Here is a 26,408-nt window from a genome sequence, read left to right on the forward strand (position 1 = left end):
CTGTGTGCTGGTCTTTTACCCTGGGCTAACACACCATACAGAAATTACTTAGGAATCTAATTATCTTCTATCCTCACGATACAATTACTCCATCGTAATTGGTGCTCTAGACTGGTGGTAGGTCGATTGTGTTCAAGGATTTCAATATTACGTACATCTGCAAACGGATACCCTTTTGTAACAGAAAATGCTGTTGATGAAATTGCTCTTGCCTTTACAGGTCTGCAGTAACACATACGAGGGGTGCTGAAAAGGTCCTGGCTTTAACTGTACTACGAAAGGCCCGATTGGAGGCCCAATCTTCTGAGTTCTTTTACACGGCTTAGAAAAACTGAAGGACTGCTGCTATTAGTGTGTGAATCTGAGAGGAGAATATATTGAATAAAATCATAATTAACCCTTTAGTGTTTAAACTGGCCATATCTGGCCCAAATACTCTACATGTTTTATATTCAAACTGGCCATATCTAGCCTCTCACACCTAACCTACATTGACATTCTAAAAATAAACAATCGCATCATTGAAACCTCAAAGCTATAAGATAATGCATAATTAATTCAAAACAATTTGAGTGAAAAAGTATTACATTTAGCAGAGTAATCTGAACACTAAAGGGTTATCTGATTCTCTTGCATTTTCTTTTATCTAAAGCCAGGAACTTTTCAGTACCCCTCATACAAACATCATGGACTCACCTCTAATTTCTTGCTGCACCACCTGCACAACTGGTTTATGCTATTGCCTGTACAGATGCACCAGTGTGCCACCCATCAGATGTCAAAGTAATCGCAGAGCAACAAGAGATAAAGGTTTTTTTTTTCTTCATGAACACAATGCACCCTGCCTGGTCCAGGAATTGAAATCACAATCCCACAATTGTGAGTGCAACACTAACTGTTGGGTTACATGCCAATATACATAAATACATACACATGACAGACTCCTCCAGTTTCATTCTACCGGTGGAATTTGAACTCAGAACGTAACGGCAGACGAAATACCGTTAAGCATTTCGCCCGGCGTGCTAACGATTCTGCCAGTTCGCAGCCTTTGTCTATATTACCAGAATGGAAAGAAACAGTCAAAACCAAGGTATCAACAAAGTACAGACAAAGTACCGATACAGAACCAACAATGCAGCATCAGAACAAAAAAAAAAAAAAAAGAAAAATGAAAAACCAACAAGCAATGGGCTTTAAAAAAAAAAATGTCAAGTTTTATTTATCGTTTATTAAGAAGTTTTCTTTCTAAGAAGAAACATACAAAAAGCACAAGACCTTCATTTTGTAAGGATGAATTCTAGTTTGTTTGTTTATATTTTTTTTTTAAATATTTTTTAATATTTTTTTTTTTTCATTTTTCAGTTTTTAATGAAATAGAAGGAAAGGAAAGATGGGTCTCTCTCCCTTACTTCCCCAACATCTGGCAAAATATCAAGACATATACATCTATATGCATACAATATACACACACACATATATACCATATATATATGTATGTATATATATATATAATTGTAGATCTGTATGTATGTATCTGTATATGTGTGTGTGTATGTATATACAAACATCTATGTATGCGTGGTAATGTTAGCTGTGTCAGTAGTTCGAAAAAAACAAGAATAACAGAATGGAGGAATAATGGTAGCAAATCTATGGAATGAACAACAATAACTGGATCTCACATGCAACGGTGTGTGTGTGTGTGTGTGTGTAAGAGAGCAGACATTTCTGTATTTTATTAGTCCTTGTGTCTGACAGACCACTTTGTGTGTGTAGGTTTAATGAAGCAGACTCCTCCATGTTTAGGTCTCACATCTGATGGATCACCTAGTGAATGTAAGCGCATGTGTGTGTGTGTGTGTGTAGAGTTGGTCTTTAGGAGCAGACAGCTCTGTATTTATAAGTCTGTATGTGAGGTGGTGTGTGTGTGAGCATGTGTATATAAGTGTGTGTGTGTGTGTGTGTGTGTGTGTGTGTGTGTGTGTGGTCTTCTGAGAAAGCAGGCCCATTCTGTGTGTGTAGTCCTTTATGTTAATTAAGGTGGATTGCCACTGAGTCAATGTGTCCGATTATGATTATTCATCTGCCTCTGTCTGTCTCTGTGTGTGTGTGTGTATGTCCGGCAATCGGTGAGTGATGAGTGAAGAGATGGAGATGGAAGAAGGAGGGGAAACAGAGACATGGATTCCCACATGGTCATGGCTGATGAAGAGAATACACAAAACTTTTAAATGTCATTTGTACCGAATGTGAATCCAAACAATAATTCTTTCTAATTTCAGCATAAAGTCAGAAATTTGGGGCGGGGGAGCAGGAAGTCGATTACAACAACCCCAGCACTTAACTGGTACTTTATTTTATTGACCCTCAAAAGGATAAAAGGCAAAGCTGACCTCGGTGGTATTTAAACTCAGAAAGTAACGAGCCAAAAGGAATGCCATTAAGCATTTCCGTCCAACTTGCTAATGATTCAGCCAGCTTGCTGCCTTAATAATAATAATAATAATAATAATAATAATCCTTTCTTATTTCTTTATTGCCTACAAGAGGCTAAAAATAGAGGGGACAAACAAGGACAGACAAAGGGATCAAGTCGATTACATCGACCCCAGTGCGTAACTGGTACTTAATTTATCGACCCTGAAAGGATGAAAGGCAAAGTCGACCTCGGCAGACTTTGAACTCAAAACGTAACGGCAGACGAGTCGATTACATTGACCCCTCAGTACTCAACTGGTACTTCTTTTATCGACCCCAAAAGGATGAAGGGAACAGTCGACTTCAGCAGAGTTTGAACACAGCATGCGAAGACAGATGAAATACCACTAAGCGTTTCACCCAACATGCTAATTGGTTCTGCCAGCTCGCTGGCTTAATAATAATAATAATAATAGTAATTCTGAAGTTTTGGAGGGAGGGGACAAGTCAACTAGATCAACCCCACAATTTCACTGGTATTTAATTTATCGACCCCGAACTAATGAAAGGCAAAGTCGACCTTGGTGGAATTTGAACCCCGAACGTAACGGCAGATGAAATACTGCTATGCATTTCGTCCAGCGTGCTAACGATTCTGCTAGCTTGCCACCTTAACAATAATCCTTTCTAATTTTTGGGACAAGGCCTGAAATTCTGGGGGCAAGGGGCCGAGTCGGTTACATCCATGGTACTGATGTTATTGACCCTGAAAAGGCAAAGTCAACCATGGCAGAATCTGAAGTCAGACCATAACGACGGATGAAACGCCACTAAACATTTTGTCCAGCATGCTTATGAGTCTACCAGCTTGCCATCTTAATAAAATTAATAATCTTTTCTACTCTAGGCACAAGGCCTGAAGTTTTTGGGGGGAAGGGGCCAGTCGACTAGATCAACCCCAGTACTTCACTGGTACTTAATTTATTGACCCTGAAAGGATGAAAGGCCAAAGTCGACCTCAGCAGAATTTGAACTCAGAACGTAAAGAGAGACAAAATGCCGATAAGCATTTCGCCTAAATTGCTAACGACTCTGCCAGCTCATTACCTAAGTAATAATAATGATAATAATGATGATGATGATGATGATGATGATGATGAGACTGGAAACATGGAGAAGATGGTGGGGGTAGGAGGTAGGAATACTGGAACGTAGAAAGCCAAAAAAAATTAATACTTTTTTTTTTTGCTGTAACAACTTGAATAGAAAACTATCAGCCATCTTATGGTTTATTATTATTATCATTATTATTATTATTATTATTATTATTATTATTATTATTATTATTATTGTTATGATATCTCATGATGTTCTTTCTTCAAATTCTTGTTGTAGAATTGAAAGATTTGAAGAGCTGTCTCTAAGAGGAGGGACGGCTGTAAAACCAAATGGCTTGAGAAGGAAGTGATGGTGGATGGGGCGGGGATGCTGAGAGGTGATGCAATGTAAGTGGTGTGATGTGATGCAATGTGATGCAATGTTGTGACACGATGCAATGCATGATGTACGATGTGAAGCAACATGTAAAAACTGCATGACGTTATGTTATGCTAGTTGATGGTGATGTTGGTGGTAGCTAATGCCATCGGAAACAAAATGGGGGGGAAAAAAAACAAAAAAAAACGTAAGAAAATAAAAATAAATAAATAAAAAATGAATTCGTTAAAGGAGGAAGAAGAAGAAAAAGATGAGGTGATGGAGGATGCGGGAGAGAGAGAGAGAGAGGGAAAGGGTAGTGAGAAAAGGAGGAAGAGAAGATGACGGAAATCTTTTAAAAAAAATTTTTTAAAAAGGGGAAAAAAGAGACGGAGAGAAGAAATGAGGAAAGAGGTTTTTAGTTTTACATATAGACTGGTTGTGTGTTTATACAAGCTTCTTGTATTTCTTTCACCAAATGTATTCGATTCAGCATTTTGGTCATTATGTCACTGGATAAGGATTGGGTTGAGTACCACACGGGACTGTCGGGGACACATGATCTTTCCGGGATCAAGTAGAAGACATCATTGCGGTTTTTAATACTCTCGGGGCTACAAAAAAAAGAGACACACACACACACAGATAAAAGAAAAACAGGGTTAATAATGTTTCATTTTTATATTTGGTTTTGTAAGATTCTTGATGTGAAATCATGCATTGAAATAAATTTTTTGTTGGGAGGGTCATTACGCCAATAACAACACATGCACAGGTTCGATTCCATTTCTTTTTTGACTAATAATGAAATAAGCAGAATCAAACCTATGCCTGTGTTATCATTATGCTAATAATGACTCCCTCAAGACAACAAAAAAAGGATAAAGTTATTTTCCTAAATTATCTATTTTCAAAATTAACTGAAACCAAAATATAATTAAAAAAAGTTAAAGTGAATCTTAAAAGCTTCCCTCAAAATTTCATGTTAATTTATGTTACAATATCAACTTAACAATGACAAAGGTATTTTACTAATTTCTTAATTATTTTCAAAATTAACTGAAACAAAGGCAGAAATATGATAATGAAAGAATCTTAGTTAAATTTTTCCATCAAAATTTCATGTAAATTTATCTTCCAAACACCAGGTTCATAATACCTCAGCAGTTTTCAAACTTGTCTGATACACAAGCAGTATATTTCAACACAAATATGGTTAAAAAAAAAAAAAGAGATTAAATGCTTTATCACACTGAACTATCTTTTATGATATCTGGTCGTGTTGTGACAGAAACAGCAAAGTACTGGCTTAAACCTTTCAATAATCAACCTGCCTGAGTTTCATCTTGGCTCTATGATACAATCTTCCAGTTTTAAAGTGACTCTTGGTAAAAAAACTTCCCAGCAAAATTTAGCACTGATTTATGTTCCAAACACCAGTTTAATAATGACAAGTTTAGTTTACTAAATTCTTTGTTATTTTAAAAAGTAACTGAAACATAACTAATATATTTCAACATAGCTGGTGCCACGTAAAAAGCATCCAGTACGCTCTGTAACGTGGTTGGTGTTAGAAAGGGGATCCAGCTGTAGAAACCAAGCCAAAAGAAAAAACTTGGAGCCCGGGCAGCTCCGGTCAAAAAGTCCAACCCAGGCCAGCATGGAGAACAGACGTTAAATGACAATGATGAGAAGTATGATAACAAAAGGATTAATTTCTTGCCCTGACATAAATTCTACCAAGAACACTGACCACTGAGTCCATTTAAGCTAACTATTTACCTACAACACTGGACCAAGCAAATACCAAACCTCCACTGCTTTCACAAACCAAAATCTACAAAAGAGAGACCAACACTTACCATTTCGACAAATAGAATTCATAAAGTTTCACAGGACATCTTAACGGGTTGTCGTGGTTCTCACACTGCTCATATGCAGGCATTTCCTCACGTCGTTTCTTTTGGTTAACAATCTCAGAATCTGCATAAAATAGATATAATTTTGTGGAATGCAAATGTGACAAAAAACACATCATCTACAGCTCAGGTAAGCCAAGGTAAATCGTATGAACAAACTACAACCTGTCTACCATTATCATAGGTTTTTAAGTCTGTTTTAGTTTACAACTCACAGATTAATATTAAGCAGCCGTTTTTTGTAATTTCCACAGATTTCAGCCTTTTTTGCCATAAAAGAATAGAAGAAAGATACATAGCCATTAGTGGTATTAGACATTGTTAAATGAAGATATTATATATATATGTGTATATATATATATATATATATATATACTTGGGTTGGAAAGTAAGTCTGGTTGCATTTCAAGATGGGGAAAAAAAAACAGATGCATCTTCGGTTTTAATGTATCTAACCTTTTGATACCAAAGATATCAAAAAGGGGTTTTATGATCAAAGTGTGAATTGAATTCAACTATTTTGCTAACTGTCAAGCAGTCTGCTTTGAATTCTCCATGAAAAGAATAGTTGGCTGTCTAGATTGAGGGGAATCTACAAGAGAATGAGTTTTCAAGAAAAACTGGCCAGGCACCTCTGGCATGTCCAGACACTTAAAGCTTCATGTCTATGGCCAGAACAAATATTTCTTGTCATTTGCATTGTTGAAGTGCCCCATTTGAATTCATAAGGCATGCAATGTCTGATATAGGTTATATCTAAATTCATTTTAACCCTTTTGTTACCAACCCGGCTGAAACCGGCTCTGGCTCTGACTACAAATGTCTTGTTTTCATAAGCCTTGAATTAAAATCTTCCACCAAACCTTAGTCATAATTTATGTTCCTAACACTAGCTTAATGGTAACTAAGTTATTTCACTAAATTCTTTGTTATATTTAAAGTAATTGAAAGAAACACAGATCATCTCAGAATAAATACAGTAACGAAAGGGTTAAATGAGTAAAATCAATATGAATTTAATCACTATGGTACAAAGTTAGCTATAAAGAAAGAAAAGCCATTAAAATGTAAAAATTAATGCTTAACCCATAAACTGCTGGGATTTTGCTGTATGTAACACGAACTGCTGAGCCTATTTTGGGTAAAGGTCAACATCGATCTATCACTCGAAAAAAATACTCAGTGTTTCTTAACACCTTCTGTGATTGGCTACACTGTTTCTGGGGTGAAAGGGTATCGTGTGCATACATTATACGTCATCAAAATTAGGTCAGATCATGCCCTACTTCCGTGGCCTGTCGCACTGTCGCGTCGGCCACTGAGGTGGCCTATCGCAGTTTATGGGTTAAGTACTGAATGTAAGTAATGCTAAGTACTGAAAATGTAGCCTCAAAGTGATCGGGTCAAAAATGCAAAAGGACTTTCTTTCCAACCTAATATATATATATATATATATATATATATATATATATATAAATATATAAATATATATAAAGAGAGAGAGAGAGATAGATATACATATGTGTTATTTAAAAAAGCAGAAAGCAGTTAACGTCAACGCCTAAGATTAAACTGAAACGGTCTTACTAGAATTCACAATCGGTAAGAATCATTAAGACCTAATGGTAAGTGTGAACTCCAAAAGCTATCGAAGACATACTGCAATAGTATCTGAGGTAAACACTGCGGCCGGAACCTCCTTTACCAGGTATGGTTTTCTTCCAGTGCTTCATGATGTGGGTGAAGGAGAGCTTTATGTGGTCCTCGGGGGTTTTTAGCATGAAGTGTTTGGTGTTGAAGTAGATAAGTGTATTAAGCAGCACATGTGGCGAGTGAGCACCGAGCTGTTTGCACTCCCATAGATACTCTTCTTCAATGCGACACACCAGCTGACCTGCACAGAAAGAATAAAGAATACGTTACCAAAACGCATATATAGATATTGTTTACAGGTCCAATATAGGCAGGATTAACAAAAAAAAAAAAAAAAAAAAAAAAAAAAAAGGTACTCCATCCAGCAAGAGATAAATATCATTTAATACACACAATTACAAAAGAGTAACTCCTAGTTTCATGCTTTCAGATACATTAAATTGGCAGATTTGTATAACATACCATGTATTTCCAAGCAATTGTTCAGGCTTAGTTATGAGCTTAGCTGAAGGATTGTCTTCAATATATTTCCAAGTATGAAACTATTAGTATCTCTTTTTTTTAATTGTGTATATTAAATCATTATATATATATACTCTTTTATTTTGTTTCAGGCATTTGACTGCAGCCAACACTAATCACTTACCAATATATATATATAATATAATAAAGGATAAGAAGAAAATGGAGAGATAATTAATAAAATTATTAATTATAAGATATGACAACATCTCTGACAGCTGTTTCAATTCAGAAATCTTTAGATAATCAATTTAAAAATTAAAATCATTATAAGATGAATCTCTTCAGAGGCAATAAAGATATGCTGATTATCTCAACACGTATTTCTAATCAGCATATCTTTATTCCCTTCTGAAGAGGTTCATCTTATAATGATTTTAATTTTTAAATTAATTATCTAAAGATTTTTGAATCAAAAACTGATCAATCATACGGTGTCACACACATACACAAACACACTCGATAATGAATGTTAGCTTATTCACATCTCCCATGACTTGGATATTTTGCAAAAGAGGCTGATAAAATAAGTGCCAGACTCAAAGAGAAAAATAAGATCAGGGGTCAATTTGTTCAACTAAAACCCTTCAAGGGCAGTGTTTAAGCATGGCTGCAGTCCAATGACTGTAAAAGATAAAAGCAACATACACACTATCAGATGATAAATCAATAACACTAATCACTTACCAATCCCATTGATCTTAGGTTGATAACGTATCAAGATTTCATTGAGACATTCAGTGAACTTTTCATAATACATGTCTGTGAAAATATTGTCAATCCTTCCATTTTCAAATAGATATTGTTGAATGCCTGGTGGTAATAGAAGAAGACAATAACGTAAGAATTATCGAATAACGATAGCAAGAAGTAATGTTAAAGATCTGATGTCTTGCAAACAACTCGCACATGCAAGTGCTACCAGTCGAGAACCCCGCATACCGGAAGCCAGCAAGTGTATGGGGTCATCAGGAGAGAATGCGCGCCGTTTTGGGGCCTACCTCTCGACGGCATCAATGCGCACCGGCCCCCCCTCACTGATATGAGGCCCCACTTCCTAGATCAACTGGTTACTAAAAACAAAGCTCAATATTTCTCTAGCCATCGCTCATCGTCTCTTTTTAACCAAATCCAGTGGCTAGCCTTCTCCACTGTATTTTGGATATCGGTCATGGTGGTATTTACCTTACGATGAGTTAGGCCTAACGATAACCTTTAATGTCATTATTTGAAGATTAACAACTTCAAGTCACGTGACTAGGGCCAACACAAAATCCCCAGAAAAACAGCATCCGATAAAGTAACTTACCCAAACATAGATAAAGTATGCTGTCGGGAGAATACTCCTCCTTGTTCGGTTTCCGTACTTCCTTGACAAAAAGACAAAGTGAGTAGTTCAGCTCATCCGGTGTGCACTGCAGCAAATTGGTCTTGAACAGTTTTAAACGGCCCGTACCGGACTTCGATACTTTCTCGAGTTGGGCATTTTTCTGTAGAACCCACTGTCTCCATGCATAGACACCGTAAGTATACTTCAAGCTCATGTTAGAATCAGGCGACATGTGTTGGCTGTCTGCATTCTCCTCGCCTTCCAACAAGAACGAGTCGTCGTCGCCAACACGTGATCGCTTGTTCCGCCGACCCCCACGTCCAGGAGTCACTGCCGGCCGTTTGTTACCCCGTCCAACCTGTTTTGACTTCATATCGAGGCGCCCTTTCAGCACAGAGGTAGTATTGGCTGCAAATAAAATAATAATAATAATAATAATAATAATAAAACTTTAGTAAATGATTGCACAAGAAACAGAGCAAGCCAATATGAATAACCTTTCTACTATATGCTGTTGTTGGCACTCCGTCGCTTATGACGACGAGGGTTCCAGTTGATCCGATCAACGGAACAGCCTGCTCGTGAAATAAACGTGCAAGTGGCTGAGCACTCCACAGACACGTGTACCCTTAACGTAGTTCTCAGGGGATATTCAGCGTGATGCAGTGTGACAAGGCTGACCCTTTGAATTACAGGCACAACAGAAACAGGAAGAAAGAGTGAGAGAAAGTTGTGGTGGAAGAGTACAGCAGGGTTCACCACAATCCCCTGCCGGAGCCTCGTAGAGCTTTAGGTGTTTTCGCTCAATAAACACTCACGACGCCCGGTCTGGGAATCGAAACCATGATCCTATGACCACGAGTCCGCTGCCCTAACCAGTGGGCCATTGCGCCTCCACTACTATATGCACAAAGCCTGAAATTTTGAGGGAGGGGACTATCCCAAAAGGATGAAAGGCAAAATTGATCTTGGTGGTATTTGAACTCAAAACATAAAGATGAGCAAAATGCTTAATGGCAGCTGTGAGGGGAAATTGTTGAATAACCATCCGTGATGTGCAGAGGATGTGCAGATTGGTTGTGCAGATTGGTTACGGATGTGCAGATTGGTTACGGTTCAGTTCAGTCTATGCATTACTTCATCTTTGATGCCATTACATCTATTATTAATATTTTGATTACTATTAGAGTGATTATATATTAATTTTATCTTTGAAGCCACTATTGGCTAGGGTATTGTTATAATAGGGGGCAGCTTTCTTGAAAATTTTTTTAGAAGAGAGGTTAGACACTCTGTTACTAATATTAGATATCAGGCTTTTAAATATTACAGGAAGGGGACAAGACAGTTTACAAAAAAAACACTGAGGTTCAAATCAATAACTAATCAATTTCTAATTCACTGAATTTACAAAGCAATACAAACAACAATACCAACAACAACAACAACCAAACAAAGACTTTAAATTACTTACAGGAACCAAGTGGTGGAGCAAATTCTAAAAAAGACTCCAAGTCTAACGATGGCTCAGGTATTTCAGCAGCAGTTATATTGAGGGACATCTGAAGGACATCGTCATCAAAGTCTTTACTGCAGGTATTGGCTGCAGTTGTCGTGTCTTCACATTGAGGTGTAATAGAAGCTACTGTTAAAGTGTCCTCGTTGGTGTTCAGTACTTCTGCAAAGACAGAGACGCCAGGTTCAAATACAGGAAACTACTGATATATATATTTATTAATATTTAGTAGAAGCAACAGAGTGATGCAAGGGCCGAGAGTTTCATGTTCTTGGTAAGCGCCAACGCACAAAACACTAGGCTGAAGTTACTCTGTTGCTTATGCTAAATCATCATCGTTTAACGTCCGCTTTCCATGCTGGCATGGGTTGGACGATTTGACTGAGGACTGGTGAACCAGATGACTGCACCAGGCTCCAATCTGATCTGGCAGAGTTTCTACAGCTGGATGCCCTTCCTAACGCCAACCACTTTACAGTGTGTATTGGATGCTTTTTACATGGCACCACACACACACACACATATACATACAGAGGATGGGCTTCCTTTCAATTTCTGTCTAACAAATCAACTCTTAAGGCTATGGTCAGCAGAAGATAATTGCCAAAAGTACCAGACAGTAAAATTAGACTTCAAACCATATAGTTGTGAAACAAACTTCTTTACCACACACTCACATGTTTGCAGACCAACACAATTACACACATACATAAACACCACCATCCCTACATGAAATGTTATAATACTCATTAACACACACACATCCTGCCACAACAACAACAACTCTTGGAGTCACTCACTGTCATTGCCATCAATAGCAGCAGCAGCAGCATCAGCAGTATCTAAGCCATCATCTTCATCACTGGTTGACTGTTCAGAATGGGCTACAGCCTCAGCCATCATCAACAATTCCGCTTCAAATGGATCTGCAGGAATTTTTTCCTGGATTTCCTAATAAAATAAAAAGTTTTGTTTTTTTTGTTTTGTTTTTGTTAATGCAAAAAGGAATGGATGAAATTATAAAACAAAAAAAAATGAAAACATTGAGGGAAATCAAACAAGTTTAAACCCCTATACTCAAGAGGACCACTCCCACTCTCTAAACCAGCAGTTCCCAATCCTTTTTTCACCAAAAACTGGTTTTATTCAAGACAATTTTGCAGCAGACTGCAAATCATGAGGCATAACAAAGTGGACTATTATTGAAATCTACAATTGGAAAATGGACTGTTCCACTGGAAATTTACAACTGAATATGGACCATTCCATTAGAATCACAACTGAATATTAGTCCATTCCATTCCATTAGAGAGACGCAACTGAGTAATGGATTATTCCATTAGAGAGTCAAAACTGCATAATGGACAGTTCCACAGCGGAGTCACAACTGCATAATGGACTGCTCTACTGGAGAGTCACAACAGTATAATGGACCATTCCATTGGTGAATGCAACTGAATAATGGGCTGTTCCATTGGAGACCTACAACTAAATAATGGACCATTGGAAACAAAACAGAACAAGGTGTCTACTTACTTTAATATGCTTGAATATACTGGATGCTGACTTTTTGGTAGTTGGTATGAAACATGGAACTGGTATGGGAATGGGCACAGGGAACATGAACGGTGAGATAGTATTGTACATGGGTAGAGGCAAGGGTACATAGACAGGTACTGGAACAGGAAGAATGTGTGTCTTGGCTTCAGGCTCTCCTTCTGTAAGTAGAGACAAACAAGTCGAGCGTGAGGAGAGAACGTAGGACAGGAGGGAAAATTACTAAACAACAGTCAACACGTATATACAGTGGAAGGTTTTTATTGCCTCTTTTACCCACCACCACCACCACCACCACCATTTCATGTCGATATGTGCAAAGGACCACCTATTTCCCCTCCAAGGATGCATCATACTGTTTACTGCAGTTTTAGCTGCTTGTATTGGAGTGGGGTGAACTTAATTTTGCTGCTTCACTGTTGCTTTTGTTACCAGTAGTAGTAGTAGTAGTGGTGGTGGTGGTAGTAGTAGTAGCAGTAGCAGTAGCAGTAGTAGTGTGTGGGCGTACACACACCTGAGGTTCTTCTTTTAGTTTTCATCCACTCAGAAGGCTTTTTAGTCAGCCTGGCGCTATAACAGAAGACACTTGCCCAGGGTGACACATAGTGGGACTGAACCCAGAAACAAGTGGTTGGGAAGCAAGCTTCTTACTCACACAGCCACGTTGGTACCTAAAGTTTGTACCACAAAACCACAGGTGGTCTCAGGTAATTTGTTAATAAAAGGACTAAAGTGTGATGGCTGTTCTTCATTGGAGTTGCTGATGAGAAGGCATATACTTAACTATATATATATATATATATATATATATATATATATATATATATATATATATATATTGCCATGGTACCTAAAATTCATAGGTAGAAATGGTCACTGAGAGAAAGTGTCTGTGACAGGGACACAACCAGTGAACCAATAGCACATGTAAGCTTGTGGCTTACACACTCCAGTCTACTCTCATATATTATACATACATATATATATATATCATCATCATCATCATCATCATCATCATCGTTTAACGTCCGCTTTCCATGCTAGCATGGGTTGGACGATTTGACTGAGGACTGGTGAAACCAGATGGCTACACCAGGCTCCAATATATATATATATAGCAGAGTTTCTACAGCTGGATGCCCTTCCTAATGCCAACCACTCTGAGAGTGTAGTGGGTGCTTTTACGTGTATATATATATATATATATATATAGTTTTAGGGAAAAGAACCAAGTTTCAAGAACTCATCGATGAAAATCCACTATCACATATAGAAAAATTAATAATTGAATTGAGTTTTTACCTGTAATTTTGGATTTTGTCCCTAATATTATTATATATATATGTATGTATATATATATATATATGTATATATATATATATATATATGTATATATATATATATATATATATATATGTATATATATATATATATATATATATATATATATAAATAAAATATTATTACTGTTAAAAACAGTAATAATGAGGTGGCTAGCAAGACTTCTACCTACACAGGTATAAGATATTTAAAGAAAAGGGTAAAGATACCACTTGCTAAAAAATTAAAGCGAAAGCTTCAAAGAACCACCAATTCTATGATAAATACACATATGAGCCACGTAATGAATATTTTAAAAAATAGGCCTACCTTCAGGATGGAATCTCAAGGCAGTCTAATACATACCCCAATATCAATTGATTTTATGCTCGGCATGAGAGACGTGCTCTGCAATCCTCAGTTGGAGACCGTATTTAACATCGTCGTTTAACGTCCGCCTTCCATGCTAGCATGGGTTGGACAATTTGACTGAGGGCTGGTGGAGCCCGAAGGCTACACCAGGCTCCAATCTGATTTGGCAGAGTTTCTACAGCTGGATGCCCTTCCTAATGCCAACCACTCAGAGAGTGTAGTAGGTGCTTTTACGTGTCACCCGCACAAAGGCCAGTCAGGCGATTACATCAACTCGTGTGCGTTTCCAACTTTAAATGTCCCGCTCCGTTTAAAGAGAAAACTATCGCAAACAATATATATTTCACATTTTGGAAGGGTGTGGAATCACCTCCCAGCCATTATTATTTCCGGGTCTACTCTGACCTGGCGTACTAACCCATGTCAGGATCCAAAGCTATGGCTTAATTAGCAGGTTGCAGAAATGCCCCCCAGAAGACGGTTACTGACACAGAAAGTAGTCAAGACAGAATTGTAATATAAAAACATGGGACAGTAACAGAAGATATAATAAAGCATTTACCAGTCTGTACTTCTTTGCATTGAGTGTGAGGACGGCAGGATGTGGCTTTGGTCTGTACAAACGGCTTGCAGAGCAGGGATTTGTTTTTCACTTGTTTTGGAGGTGTGGGCTGGATGATAATCTGCTGGTTACCACCATTCGGTGCTGCCGCTGCTGCTGCTGCTGTGAGGCTACCGATATCTCCGGTACTGGTGCCAGCAGAGGAACTACTGCTGCTGCTGCTATTACTGCTGCCACCACCAGAAGAAACAACACTCAAAGACGTCTACAACAGAAACAAAGTACATATGTACCATCATCATCATCATTTAACGTCCGCTTTCCATGCTAGCATGGGTTGGACAATTTGACTGAGGACTGGTGAAACTAGATGGCTACACCAGGCTCCAATCTGATTTGGCAGAGTTTCTACAGCTGGATGCCCTTCCTAACACCAACCACTCTGAGAGTGTAATGGGTGCTTTTACGTGCCACCGGCACAAAGGCCAGTCAGGTGGTACTGACAATGGCCATGCTCAAAATGGTGTCTATATATATATATATATATATATAAATATCATCATCATCATCGTCGTCGTCGTTTAATGTCCGCTTTCCATGCTAGCATGGGTTGGACGATTTGACTGAGGACTGGTGAAACCAAATGGCTACACCAGGCTCCAATCTGATTCGGCAGAGTTTCTACAGCTGGATGCCCTTCCTAACGCCAACCACTCCGAGAGTGTAGTACAAATGTATGTTTGTGTAAAAAAAAAAAACACAGGAATGGGTTAGCAATGTGAACAGCAACTGGCTATAAAACAATAACTTGATGATAATATATGATACTGAGTGAAGGCATGTGGCCTAGTGGTTAGGGTGATGGACTCACAATCACAAGACTGTTGTTTCAATTCCCAGACCAGGTGATGCATTGTGTTCTTGAGCCAAACACTTAATTTCATGCTGCACCTGTCCACTCAGCTGTTATTGAGTAACCCTGCAATGGACTAACATTCTGTTTGGGAGTAATGTTGTAATCTTGGTCATTTCTAAGCCATGGAAATAGGGCAATCCGTCCTAGGAGTTGTAGGACTCTGTAACGTCCAGTGATTGATGACAATGGTGATGATGACAACCCAGGGGTTCTCAACCATTTCTTGCCCATGACCCCTTTATTTCCTATTTTATTTGGGTGGACCCCCATAGGCATTCGATGTTTAAAAAATCCTGTTGTGTTTTTAGAATTAAATATCATTAAGAATTGTATAAAAATTGGTTAAAATATTTTGTGTACTGTGGAAATATAAGCGATACATGGCACATAAACTTTACTGGTTTGAAGCACAGTCTTTTCATGGTCCCTGAAAAACTATTGTGGACTCCCAATTTACTATATTGCATCCGTGGATCTCTGAAAATCTTTGATGGACCCCAGTTGAGAATCCGTGATAACCCATGCAACTACAAATGGAAAAAAACCCCAAAGGAACTGGTGATACTGACCTTTTGAGATGTATTTTGAGAACTAATTATGACTGGCACTTGTGTAGTTGATTTCAGGCTGGTGGAAGTCTGTGGGCGTTGTCCACCTAAAGAACACAAAAACAAAAATAAATAAAAGTAAATAAAAAGTCAGCACATTTAACCCTATAGCATTGCTCCGTCAAAAGTAATGCTTATTTATTCACATTGTTTGGAATTAACCCTTTCGTTACCAACCCGGCTGAAACCGGCTCTGGCTCTGAGTATAAATGTCTTGCTTTCATAAGTTTTGAATTAAAATCTCCCACCAAACCTTAGTCACAGTTTATATTCCTAACACTAGCTTAATGATAACTAAGTTATTTTACTAAATTCTTTGTTATATTTAAAGTAATTGAAAGAAACAGATCATCTCAAAATAAATACAGTAACGAAAGGGTTAATCATGCATAATCTCATAGCTTTGAGATTTTGATGTGTTTATTTTTTTTAGAATGACATTGTAGGGTAGATGTGAGGGACCAGATCTGGCCAGTTTAAATGCTAAAGGGTTAAAATAAGAGGCAGTGGTACCTTGGTGAAACAAATTCAAATTACAGAATATAAAAAAACGGAAAAAAATTCCAGTTCAGTTTTGTTTTGAACTTTTCCTTTCACCCTTTTTTTTTTTTTTTTTTTTTTTTTCCAGATTAAAATTTTACATTAATAAAACAAAGAATACAGAATCTACAAGTGCTGAGTTGGAGGAATTAAAGCAAAATGAAAAATAAAACTTGTACTCAAATCAAAATTCAATGTGAAAAGAAAGAAAAGGGGGGGGGGAAACGACTGTAATTAAACATAACTTTACAGAATTAAAAAAGAAATTTTAGAAAACTTTTAAACGAACCAAGCTAATTGAAAACCTTAAATTGTCACAAAATGGAAAGGTGAGCATAATCAGTTAGTTTGCCCCTGAGCCAGTATTTGACCAGTATCCTTTTTTTTTTTTTTTTTTTGTTAATTGGCTCCAGAAATAAGGAACAAAATCCATGGTAACCCTTGATGAAAATGAGGGCAGTTAGTGATTGCAATGTGATGATGATTATGGCGGTAGCAAGGTAATGATGGTGGTATTGGTGGTTAGTCATAATGGTAGTGATGGCGGTAGTGGTGACAGCAATAGCAGTAATGATAGTGGCAGTGGTAGCAGAGATAGTAGTAATGGTTGTGGAGATAGAATGGTGATGGTGGTGTGATGATAGCAGTGGCGATGGTGGTGGTGATAACACGAATAGCAATAATGGTAGTGGTGGCGGCAGTGGTAACGGTGGTGGTGGTGATGACAGTAGTAAAGCAATGATGGTGGTGGTGGTGACAGTGTTAGTGGTGGTGATGACAATGACAGCAATATTTCATCAAGCAACATCAAATAGCTCATTTACTAATTCAAAGAACTGATTACATTAAGATAAACACTAAGGCATGAATGTCACAACATCAAACTTTATGTACTAAGACTATGTAGCAAAGACAGTGAAGGCAGTACTTCAAATACTCTCCCTCTTTCTCGATTTCTAACAAATATAGAAACACATACTTTATTATAGAATCTTCTCTCATCTTAGAATCTGTAAAATGTTGTCCCAAATATCTCCAGTTTCCTGAATTAACCCATCTCACTTTACCCAAATCAGCTACCTTAATTTCCGTCATTGCAGCTATCTTGTGTTAAATCAGTATTTTGGGCAAATTTAGGAGAATACTCAAACCAATCACATAAATTTGCCCAAAAATGACTGTCTCAATTTGTCCAAATCAACTAATTGTGTCAATCTACTTAAAATCAAATGCTTCAAATTGCCTGGTGGAGTCAACTCATCTTGATTTACCCAGGGTCAAACCATCTCGGTTTTCCCAGGGTCACACCGTCTCGGTTTTCCCAGAGTCACACCGTCTCGGTTTCCCCAGGGTCACACCGTCTCGGTTTTCCCAGGGTCACACCGTCTCGGTTTTCCCAGGGTCACACCGTCTCGGTTTTCCCAGGGTCACACCGTCTCGGTTTTCCCAGGGTCACACCGTCTCGGTTTTCCCAGGGTCACACCGTCTCGGTTTTCCCAGGGTCACACCGTCTCGGTTTTCCCAGGGTCACACCATCTCGGTTTTCCCAGGGTCACACCGTCTTGGTTTTCCCAGGGTCACACCGTCTTGGTTTTCCCAGGGTTACACCGTCTCAGTTTTCCCAGAATCATACCGTCTCAGTTTGCCCAGGGTCACACCGTCTTGGTTTGCCCAGGGTCACACTGTCTCTATTTCCTCAGGGTTAAACCATCTCAATTAGCCCAGTCTATCCATTTCAATTTTCTCAAGTTAACTGACTCAATTTGTCATCATTTACCCAGGCCAGCCATTTCAATTTTCCCAAGTTGACTGCCTCAATTTGTCCAGCCATCCCTTTCCCCAGCCAAGTCAAATCTGTTCGGGTCAACTATATCAATCAACCCAAGAACTCACCAAGTCAACTAACTCAAGTGCCACTCACAAGATCTAACTCAACCATAACACAGTAGTCTTAAATGACATAATGGCAATGATTCATTGACAGAATGCTTGATTCAAATTACCTGGCGTGTTGCACACACACACACACACACACACACACCACACCACACCATGCACTCATGCACACACACAAAGTACAAGAAATGAGTCATTAGATTAATGTCATTATTTTCCCCATGATTTAAGCTGGTCTGAGGGACAGAAGGTCAGATGCTTAAAAGAATTAAGTGTTAGAGAAATGAAACAATCATAACTGAAAATGGAAACCCAATCATGCTTGACTCAATATGGAGCTTCTTTCTCCTAGTTTCAAACAATAATGATGATGAAGATGATCATGATGATGCTGATGAAGGTAGTCTCTTGTAGTTTGAGAAAAACCGGTGCTGCAATTTCTTACTGAACAATTTGCACAAACGATTTGTTTATAGTGATTGAATGTCTGTGTTGTATATCAGTTCACACCCTCCACTAAATCAATGTTGACTAAACAGGTGCATACTGTACCACATGGCAGGTGTTGAAGCGACCACAGAGCAACATGAGATGAATTGTTTTGCTCCAAAATACAACATAGCACCCGATCCAGGAATTGAAACCAAGACCTTGAGATCATAAGTGCAACACCCTACCCACTAAGCCATGCACCCTCAATAGTTTCTATATATATATATATATCATGGCCAACACCATGTACAGTGTAGTTAATAAAGTAATGAGTTCAAAATATGCTGAGTCTAATCTGTAAGGTACTAAATAACCAACATCACAGATCAAAAGAAAAGAGTCACCAATATACACCTGTATGTGTGTATGTATGTAAGCGTGAACATATGCAAAGATGTGCGTATACTTATGTATAATGTTACATACACGGATATGCTTGGAATATTGTCTGTGCATGTGCGTGCATGCATGTAAATGTGTGTATAAAATATGCATGTAAATGTGTCAAGTTCATATATATATATATATATATATATATATATTTTAAGAAATAACGTCGACCACTAACGTGGACAGTTAATGCGCTAGAAATAGATCACATCTTGTGTCTAGCGCATTAACTGTCCACGTTAGTGGTCGACGTTATTTTTTTAAATGTACCTTAATCCCCTGAGATTGCAGATAATATTTCTGAATCTCTTTGATTCTTTAGATGTGCTGGCCTCCTGATAATTAATCAATATTAATTAATATATGACTAATTACCAGATCTTATAATAATATTTTACCCATTGCCCATGTTCTCATACTGAATATATATATATATATATATATATATATATATATATATGTATGAGTGTGTGCATATATGTGTGCATGAGTGTGTGTGTGTGTGTGTGTATATATATATATGTATGTATGTATATATGTATAGCACTCTTTGACCATAAACCTGTATGTAGCAACCTGTATTAAGAGATCCACTTAAGACGTATCAACTGCAAGTCACTTCAGTCAGTGTTAGGATAGGAAGAGGAGGAGGTGGAGGAGGAAGTGCAATGCACTCTACGCTTTCAGTAACTAATATTGAAACTGGATAAGCAGGTGAGGTTAGTGCAATTAATAGTCAACTCGAAATGTTACAGGTGTCTTAAGTGTTTGTGTGGTGGTGGTGGGGAAGAGGGCTGGTGGCGCAGATGTGAATGTGGTGATAAGTGTGTAAGTCTGGTGTTGTGTGTATGTGTGTGTGTGTGTGCATGTTAAGTGTGTAAGTGAACAAAATGTTGAGTGTGTAAACATAGCATTGAACGTGTAAGCATAGTGTGGAGTGTGTGAGTACAGTGTAAAGTGTATATATAAACAAAGTTAAGTGTGTACATGCGTGTGCGTGCACATGCAAGCATAGTGTTGAAGGTGAATATGGTGTTGATTGAGTGTGAATGAACATGGTGTTGAGTGTGTGTGTGTGTGTGTGTGTGTGTGTGTGTGAACATGTTTGTGTGGTGCTGTGAGAGTTAACCACGTGTACAGCGAAGAATTTCGTGTACAGACAGGGGTTCATCAAGTCCTTAGCCCCCTCCTTTTCATCCTTGTCCTGCAGGACATAACAGAAGAATTCAAGATTGGTAGCCTCTGGGAACTACTATATGCTGATGATCTTGCCCTCACAGCAGGTTCCATATCAAAGCTAGCAGAAAAATTCCAGGCATGGAAGCAAAACCTGGAATCTAAGCACCTTATGGTTAGGGTTAGCAAAGAGTAAAGTCCTAGTAAGCACAAAAACTGACAGGACCTACTCCACTCAGGTAGGTAGGTAGGTAGGTGGCTTTGTTCAATTTGTAGGAAAGGTGTAGGCAGTAGCTCCGTACCCAGGGTAAGTTATGGACAGACTAGAGGTGCAGTGGATTAATAGGAAGGTTAGCAGAGAAGATAGTTTCATGTATGTGGGAAAATGCACAGAATCAATAAAAACTTTAAAGACCCAGGAAATTGATTCTCTCAAATGCCCTGGTGGCTCATTAGAGGTAGTTGATAATTTCAATCAAGGAAGGGGACCTAATTAGTAGTGGGGGACGATGCACGGAGAGTATGATAGCTAGAATAAGAACAGGATGGAGGAAATTCAAAGAACTGTTACCTCTGTTGGCCACAAATGGTTTTTCTCACTGAGTGAAAGGAAGACTGTACAATGCATGTATACGGACAGCAATTCTACATGGTAGTGAGACACAGGCCCTGAATGCAGAGGACATGCGATGCTTAGCCCTATGCTCCTCAGAGAGAGAAACGTGGGCAAAACATGTATAGCTTCCTGTGGATACTTCAATATACATCATTCCACAAAAAGAATTATTTCACATTCTCTCGTCAGTTTGTACAATTCTTATACCATCAAATATATATGTATATATCTGATTATATATGTATGCATAAAAGGCTCCAGTATGGCTAGGCAAAGGACTGAATGTGTGTATGTGTAGATAGATATATAGATATACACACAATATAAACTCAACCAGGATAGAAGGGAAACAAACATTTCACACACACACACATATACACAAATACATGTATACACATACACATACACACACACACACATATATTACTCTTTTACTTGTTTCAGTCATTTGACTGCGGCCATGCTGGAGCACCGCCTTTAGTCGAGCAAATCAACCCCAGGACTTATTCTTTTGGAAGCCAAGTACTTATTCTATCGGTCTCTTTTGCCGAACCGCTAAGTTACGGGGACATAAACACACCAGCATCGGTTGTCAAGCGATGTTGGGGGGACAAACACAAACATATACACATACATACATATATATATATATATATATATATATATATATATATATACACATACACATATATATATATACATACACATATATACGACGGGCTTCTTTCAGTTTCCGTCTACCAAATCCACTCACAAGGCTTTGGTCGGCCCGAGGCTATAGTAAAAGACACTTACCCAAGGTGCCACACAGTGGGACTGAACCCAGAACCATGTGGTTGGTAAGCAAGCTACTTACCACACAGCCACTCCTGCGCCTATATATATATTTCCACACATATACATGTATATATACATATATATATATACATTCATATACATATATACATACATATATATAAATTAATCAAAGGACATACTAAGTATATCTACTTGCTTGAAATAACAGCCAAACCTTTCATTTAAAATCGCCAAAATACACTGATAATGACTACAGAAATCAACCGTCTGAAGGCAAACGAGCTAAGACAATCTCTCAGCATACATTCAAGTACTTGGACTCACGTGGTCCAGCCTCTGGACTGGCATAATAGCCTCACCTTCCTCAGCAAGTGCTATATGGCTTTGAGGGCTGAATGGTATTTGAGGAGCTGATCACATACCATATTTTAACATATATAGGCGCAGGAGTGGCTGTGGTAAGTAACTTACTTACCAACCACATGGTTCCGGGTTCAGTCCCACTGCGTGGCACCTTGGGCAAATGTCTTCTACTATAGCCTCGGGCCGACCAAAGCCTTGTGAGTGGATTTGGTGGACGGAAACTGAAGGAAGCCCGTCGTATATATGTATATGTATATCTATATATATAAAAATGAGAATGTGTGTCTGTCTGTCTGTCTGTCTGTGTGAATCCCTAAAACTCGAGAACTACGCAACCAATTTCATTCAAATTTTACACATGCCTTACTTAGGGTTCCAGTTGTGTTTTAGTAAAAAAAAATTATTAACTTCTTGCAGAGTTCGAGCACACGGCAACATAATATCTCCTCCACTATTTAAGTATTACGTGTCAAAAGTGAAACAAAAACACTCATGTCAAATATTTTCACTTTAAAAATGAAACTATTCCACTAACTGAAACAATCACATTTCGATACTGTAGTGACAGATATTTTCACAGAGAGAGAAAGAGAGAAAGAGAGAGACAGAAAGAGAGATAAAGAGAGATGTATATGTATACATATACATGTATATGTACACCATTTCGATGCTGTAATGACAGATACTTTCAGAGAGAGAGAGAGAGAGAGAGAGAGAGAGAGAGAGAGAAAGAGAAAGAGAGAGAGAAAGAGAGAGATGTATATGTATACATATAGATGTACACGTATATGTGTGTATATATATATATATATATATATATATATATAGATCTATACATACATGTATATGTATACATATGTGTAGATGTATATATATATATAGATGTACATGTAATATGTACACATATATACATATATACATGCATACAGATATCTATACATATATACACCCATCACACACACATACACATGCACACAAACACACACATTAGTCATTTGTTTTCTTATCCAAAACTACGTCAAAAGTACTGAATGGATCTTTATGAAATTTGGAAATTATATTCTTTGCATAACGGCCATAACTCCCATGAAAATTCATATATTTTTGATGTTGATGAAATTTTAACCCGAACATAACAGATGAGCATTATTTAGAAAATGATGTCACACGTTATCGAGGCTACCATTCTTTCTGGATGTGCAAAAGGGGATGACGTCTTTATTCCAAGAATTCCTCTTACTCCATCAGGAGCAGACATTCCTTTTACATTCAGAAGACTACAATTCCCCCTTCGTGTGACTTTTGCCATGTCCATAAACAAATATCAGGGTCAAACACTGTCTGTAGCTGGTCTTTTCTTGGAAGAGCCCTGCTTCTCACATGGACAACTGTATGTTGGCTGCTCAAGAGTGGGCAGCAACAAAAAACCTATTTGTATATGCTCTACAAGGGAAAACAAGGAACATAGTTTACAATGAGGTGTTATAATCACAACAGCAAGAAAGTATGTACATGATCACCTTCTTTTACGAAACTTCATTGACTTTCATATATTTATATTGATATACATATATATACGTGTGTTTGGGTGCGTGTGTGTATATACATCTCTATATATAAAGATGATGCGTAGTCTAGACGGCGTTTTTAGATTTCATTATTCTCTTTAACCCGGGCAACGCCGGGTATTTCTGCTAGTATGTGTGTGTGTGTGTGTGTGTATTTGTGTGTCTGTGTTTGTCCCCCCTAGCATTGCTTGACAACCGATGCTGGTGTGTTTATGTCCCCGTCACTTAGCGGTTCGGCAAAAGAGAGCGATAGAATAAGTACTAGGCTTACAAAGAATAAGTCCCGGGGTCGATTTGCTCGACTAAAGGCGGTGCTCCAGCATGGCCGGAGTCAAATGACTGAAACAAGTAAAAGAGTTATATATAATGAACCCCTTTTTGCCAAAAATTAAGTTTAAAAAATATGTTTCTTATACATGGATAGTATTATAGATATTAACAAATTACTTAATTCCTTGAACCTCAAATCTCGAGGACTTATAACATTGAAAGCCTCAGGCCAACACCAACAGGTTGCGACGTTCTATTAGATGAGTCACTAATCGTCTGCCAAACAGTACTTACTCACGCTCACCGAGACTATTAAATCCGTATTTTTGTATTAGCACAAAAGTTCTATATTGTATTTAAAATTGCAAGCAAACACGCAAGTGCAAACATTAACACTTTTTTAAAAACCCAGGTTGCATGCGGAGGTCATGCACCCTATCAGAGACAAGTGTAGTCATCATCAGCATCATCATCATTGTTGTTTAACGTCCACTTTCTATGCTGGCATGGGTTGGATGGTTTGACTGAAGACTGGTGAGCCAGAAGGCTGCACCAGGCTCAATCTGATCTGGCAAAGTGAGCCTGGTTAAGCCTTCTGGGTACACTTATCAAAATGTACCTAATCCCTTACAAAACCTTTTTTCCAAATTTTAAGCCCCAAAAATTAGAGAGTTCCTTATACACATTAAAATACGGTATAGGCGCAGGAGTGGCTGTGTGGTAAGTAGCTTGCTTACCAACCACATGGTTCCGGGTTCAGTCCCACTGCATGGTACCTTGGGCAAGTGTCTTCTACTATAGCCTCGGGCCAACCAAAACCTTGTGAGTTGATTTGGTAGATGGAAACTGAAAGAAGCCCATCGTATATATATGTATATATATATATATATATATATATATATGTGTGTGTGTCTGTGTGTGTCTGTCTTTGTCCCCCTAGCATTGCTTGACAACCAATGCTGGTGTGTTTATGTCCCCGTAACTTAGCGGTTCAGCAAAAAGAAACCGATAGAATAAGTACCAGGCTTACAAAGAATAAGTCCTGGGGTCGATTTGCTTGACTAAAGGCGGTGCTCCAGCATGGCCGCAGTCAAAAGACTGAAACGAGTAAAAGAGTGAAAGAGGAAAAGAGTACATTGCAGCAATTTCTCATTTCAGCATTGGCTCCATTTTCCACTTGTTTATTATGAATATTGAAGTGCTGCTTTAATTATCCGCACGACTAGCAGGTGTTTTAACAGACATTGCAATGCAACTAATCATACAGAATGAAATTCCAATAACTCAAGCAAACCACACCAACATGGGCACACTGGTAAGATCAAGGTCTCATACCAGCATGAGATATGCATACTTTTGTGCAAAACCATTTAAAGAATGAATGAGGAACTCTCATAACAAAATTGATATCACTCCCATTGTTATGGAATTTTCTTTACATTGCCAGTACCGCCTGACTGGCCTTCGTGCCCGTGGCACGTAAAAGCACCCACTACACTCTTGGAGTGGTTGGCGTTAAGAAGGGCATCCAACTGTAGAAACTCTGCCAAATCAGATTGGAGCCTGGTGTAGCCTCCTGGCTTCCCAGACCCCAGTCAAACTGTCCAACCCGTGCTAGCATGGAAAGCAGACGTTAAACGATGATGATGATGATGATGATGATTTCAACATGTTTAACTGTGTCAAGCTCAAAATCTTTAACACAACGCCAAATTGCTGTTCTCCATGCTTCCCTATATGCCATAAGTGATTCAAATCCTTTTGTAACAGAATTTAAAACATGTTAAATTTGATTTTTTAAACAGTCTTTGCATCTTTTCTTTGGTTTACTATTTTCCCGCTTTCCCAGCATAAGATCACCATAAAGAATTTGTTTGGGAATGCACTCATCATACACACACAAACATACATATACATGCATGTAAACATAACATTAGACACACACTTATACAGAAATGCATGCATACACACTCACACCTACATACATAGAGTACATAAGACAATATACACAGATATACATACACGTATATATATATATATATATATATATATATATAGACATTATACACACACACAGAGATATGCATGCATATGCACACATACCTGCATATATAGAAAGCATAGATA

At 38.1% G+C, this 26,408-nt stretch overlaps 1 protein-coding gene across 10 annotated transcripts in view; it reads right to left on the minus strand.

The window, feature by feature from the left end:
* Positions 1–1,190: 1,190 nt before the first annotated feature.
* The window catches only part of LOC106881975 (zinc finger MYM-type protein 4), a 92,410-nt gene continuing 67,192 nt past the window's right edge, over positions 1,191–26,408 (minus strand). For 7 of the 10 annotated variants that reach the window (XM_089343156.1, XM_089343154.1, XM_089343161.1 and 4 more), the window contains 10 exons: positions 16,134–16,219; positions 14,649–14,913; positions 12,374–12,555; positions 11,638–11,788; positions 10,796–10,999; positions 9,301–9,729; positions 8,679–8,804; positions 7,477–7,710; positions 5,760–5,880; positions 1,191–4,511 (listed from right to left, as the gene is read on the minus strand). In XM_089343156.1, coding sequence (XP_089199282.1) covers positions 4,322–4,511; positions 5,760–5,880; positions 7,477–7,710; positions 8,679–8,804; positions 9,301–9,729; positions 10,796–10,999; positions 11,638–11,788; positions 12,374–12,555; positions 14,649–14,913; positions 16,134–16,219 — 1,988 coding nt within the window. In that variant the 3' untranslated portion in view covers positions 1,191–4,321. The remainder of the gene's footprint in view (positions 4,512–5,759; positions 5,881–7,476; positions 7,711–8,678; positions 8,805–9,300; positions 9,730–10,795; positions 11,000–11,637; positions 11,789–12,373; positions 12,556–14,648; positions 14,914–16,133; positions 16,220–26,408) is intronic. The other 3 variants (XM_089343157.1, XM_089343155.1, XM_089343164.1) reach the window with 1 other exon arrangement.

The sequence above is a fragment of the Octopus bimaculoides genome, chromosome 27, assembly GCF_046866305.1.
Source record: "Octopus bimaculoides isolate indiv1 chromosome 27, ASM4686630v1, whole genome shotgun sequence".
Taxonomy (NCBI): domain Eukaryota; kingdom Metazoa; phylum Mollusca; class Cephalopoda; order Octopoda; family Octopodidae; genus Octopus; species Octopus bimaculoides.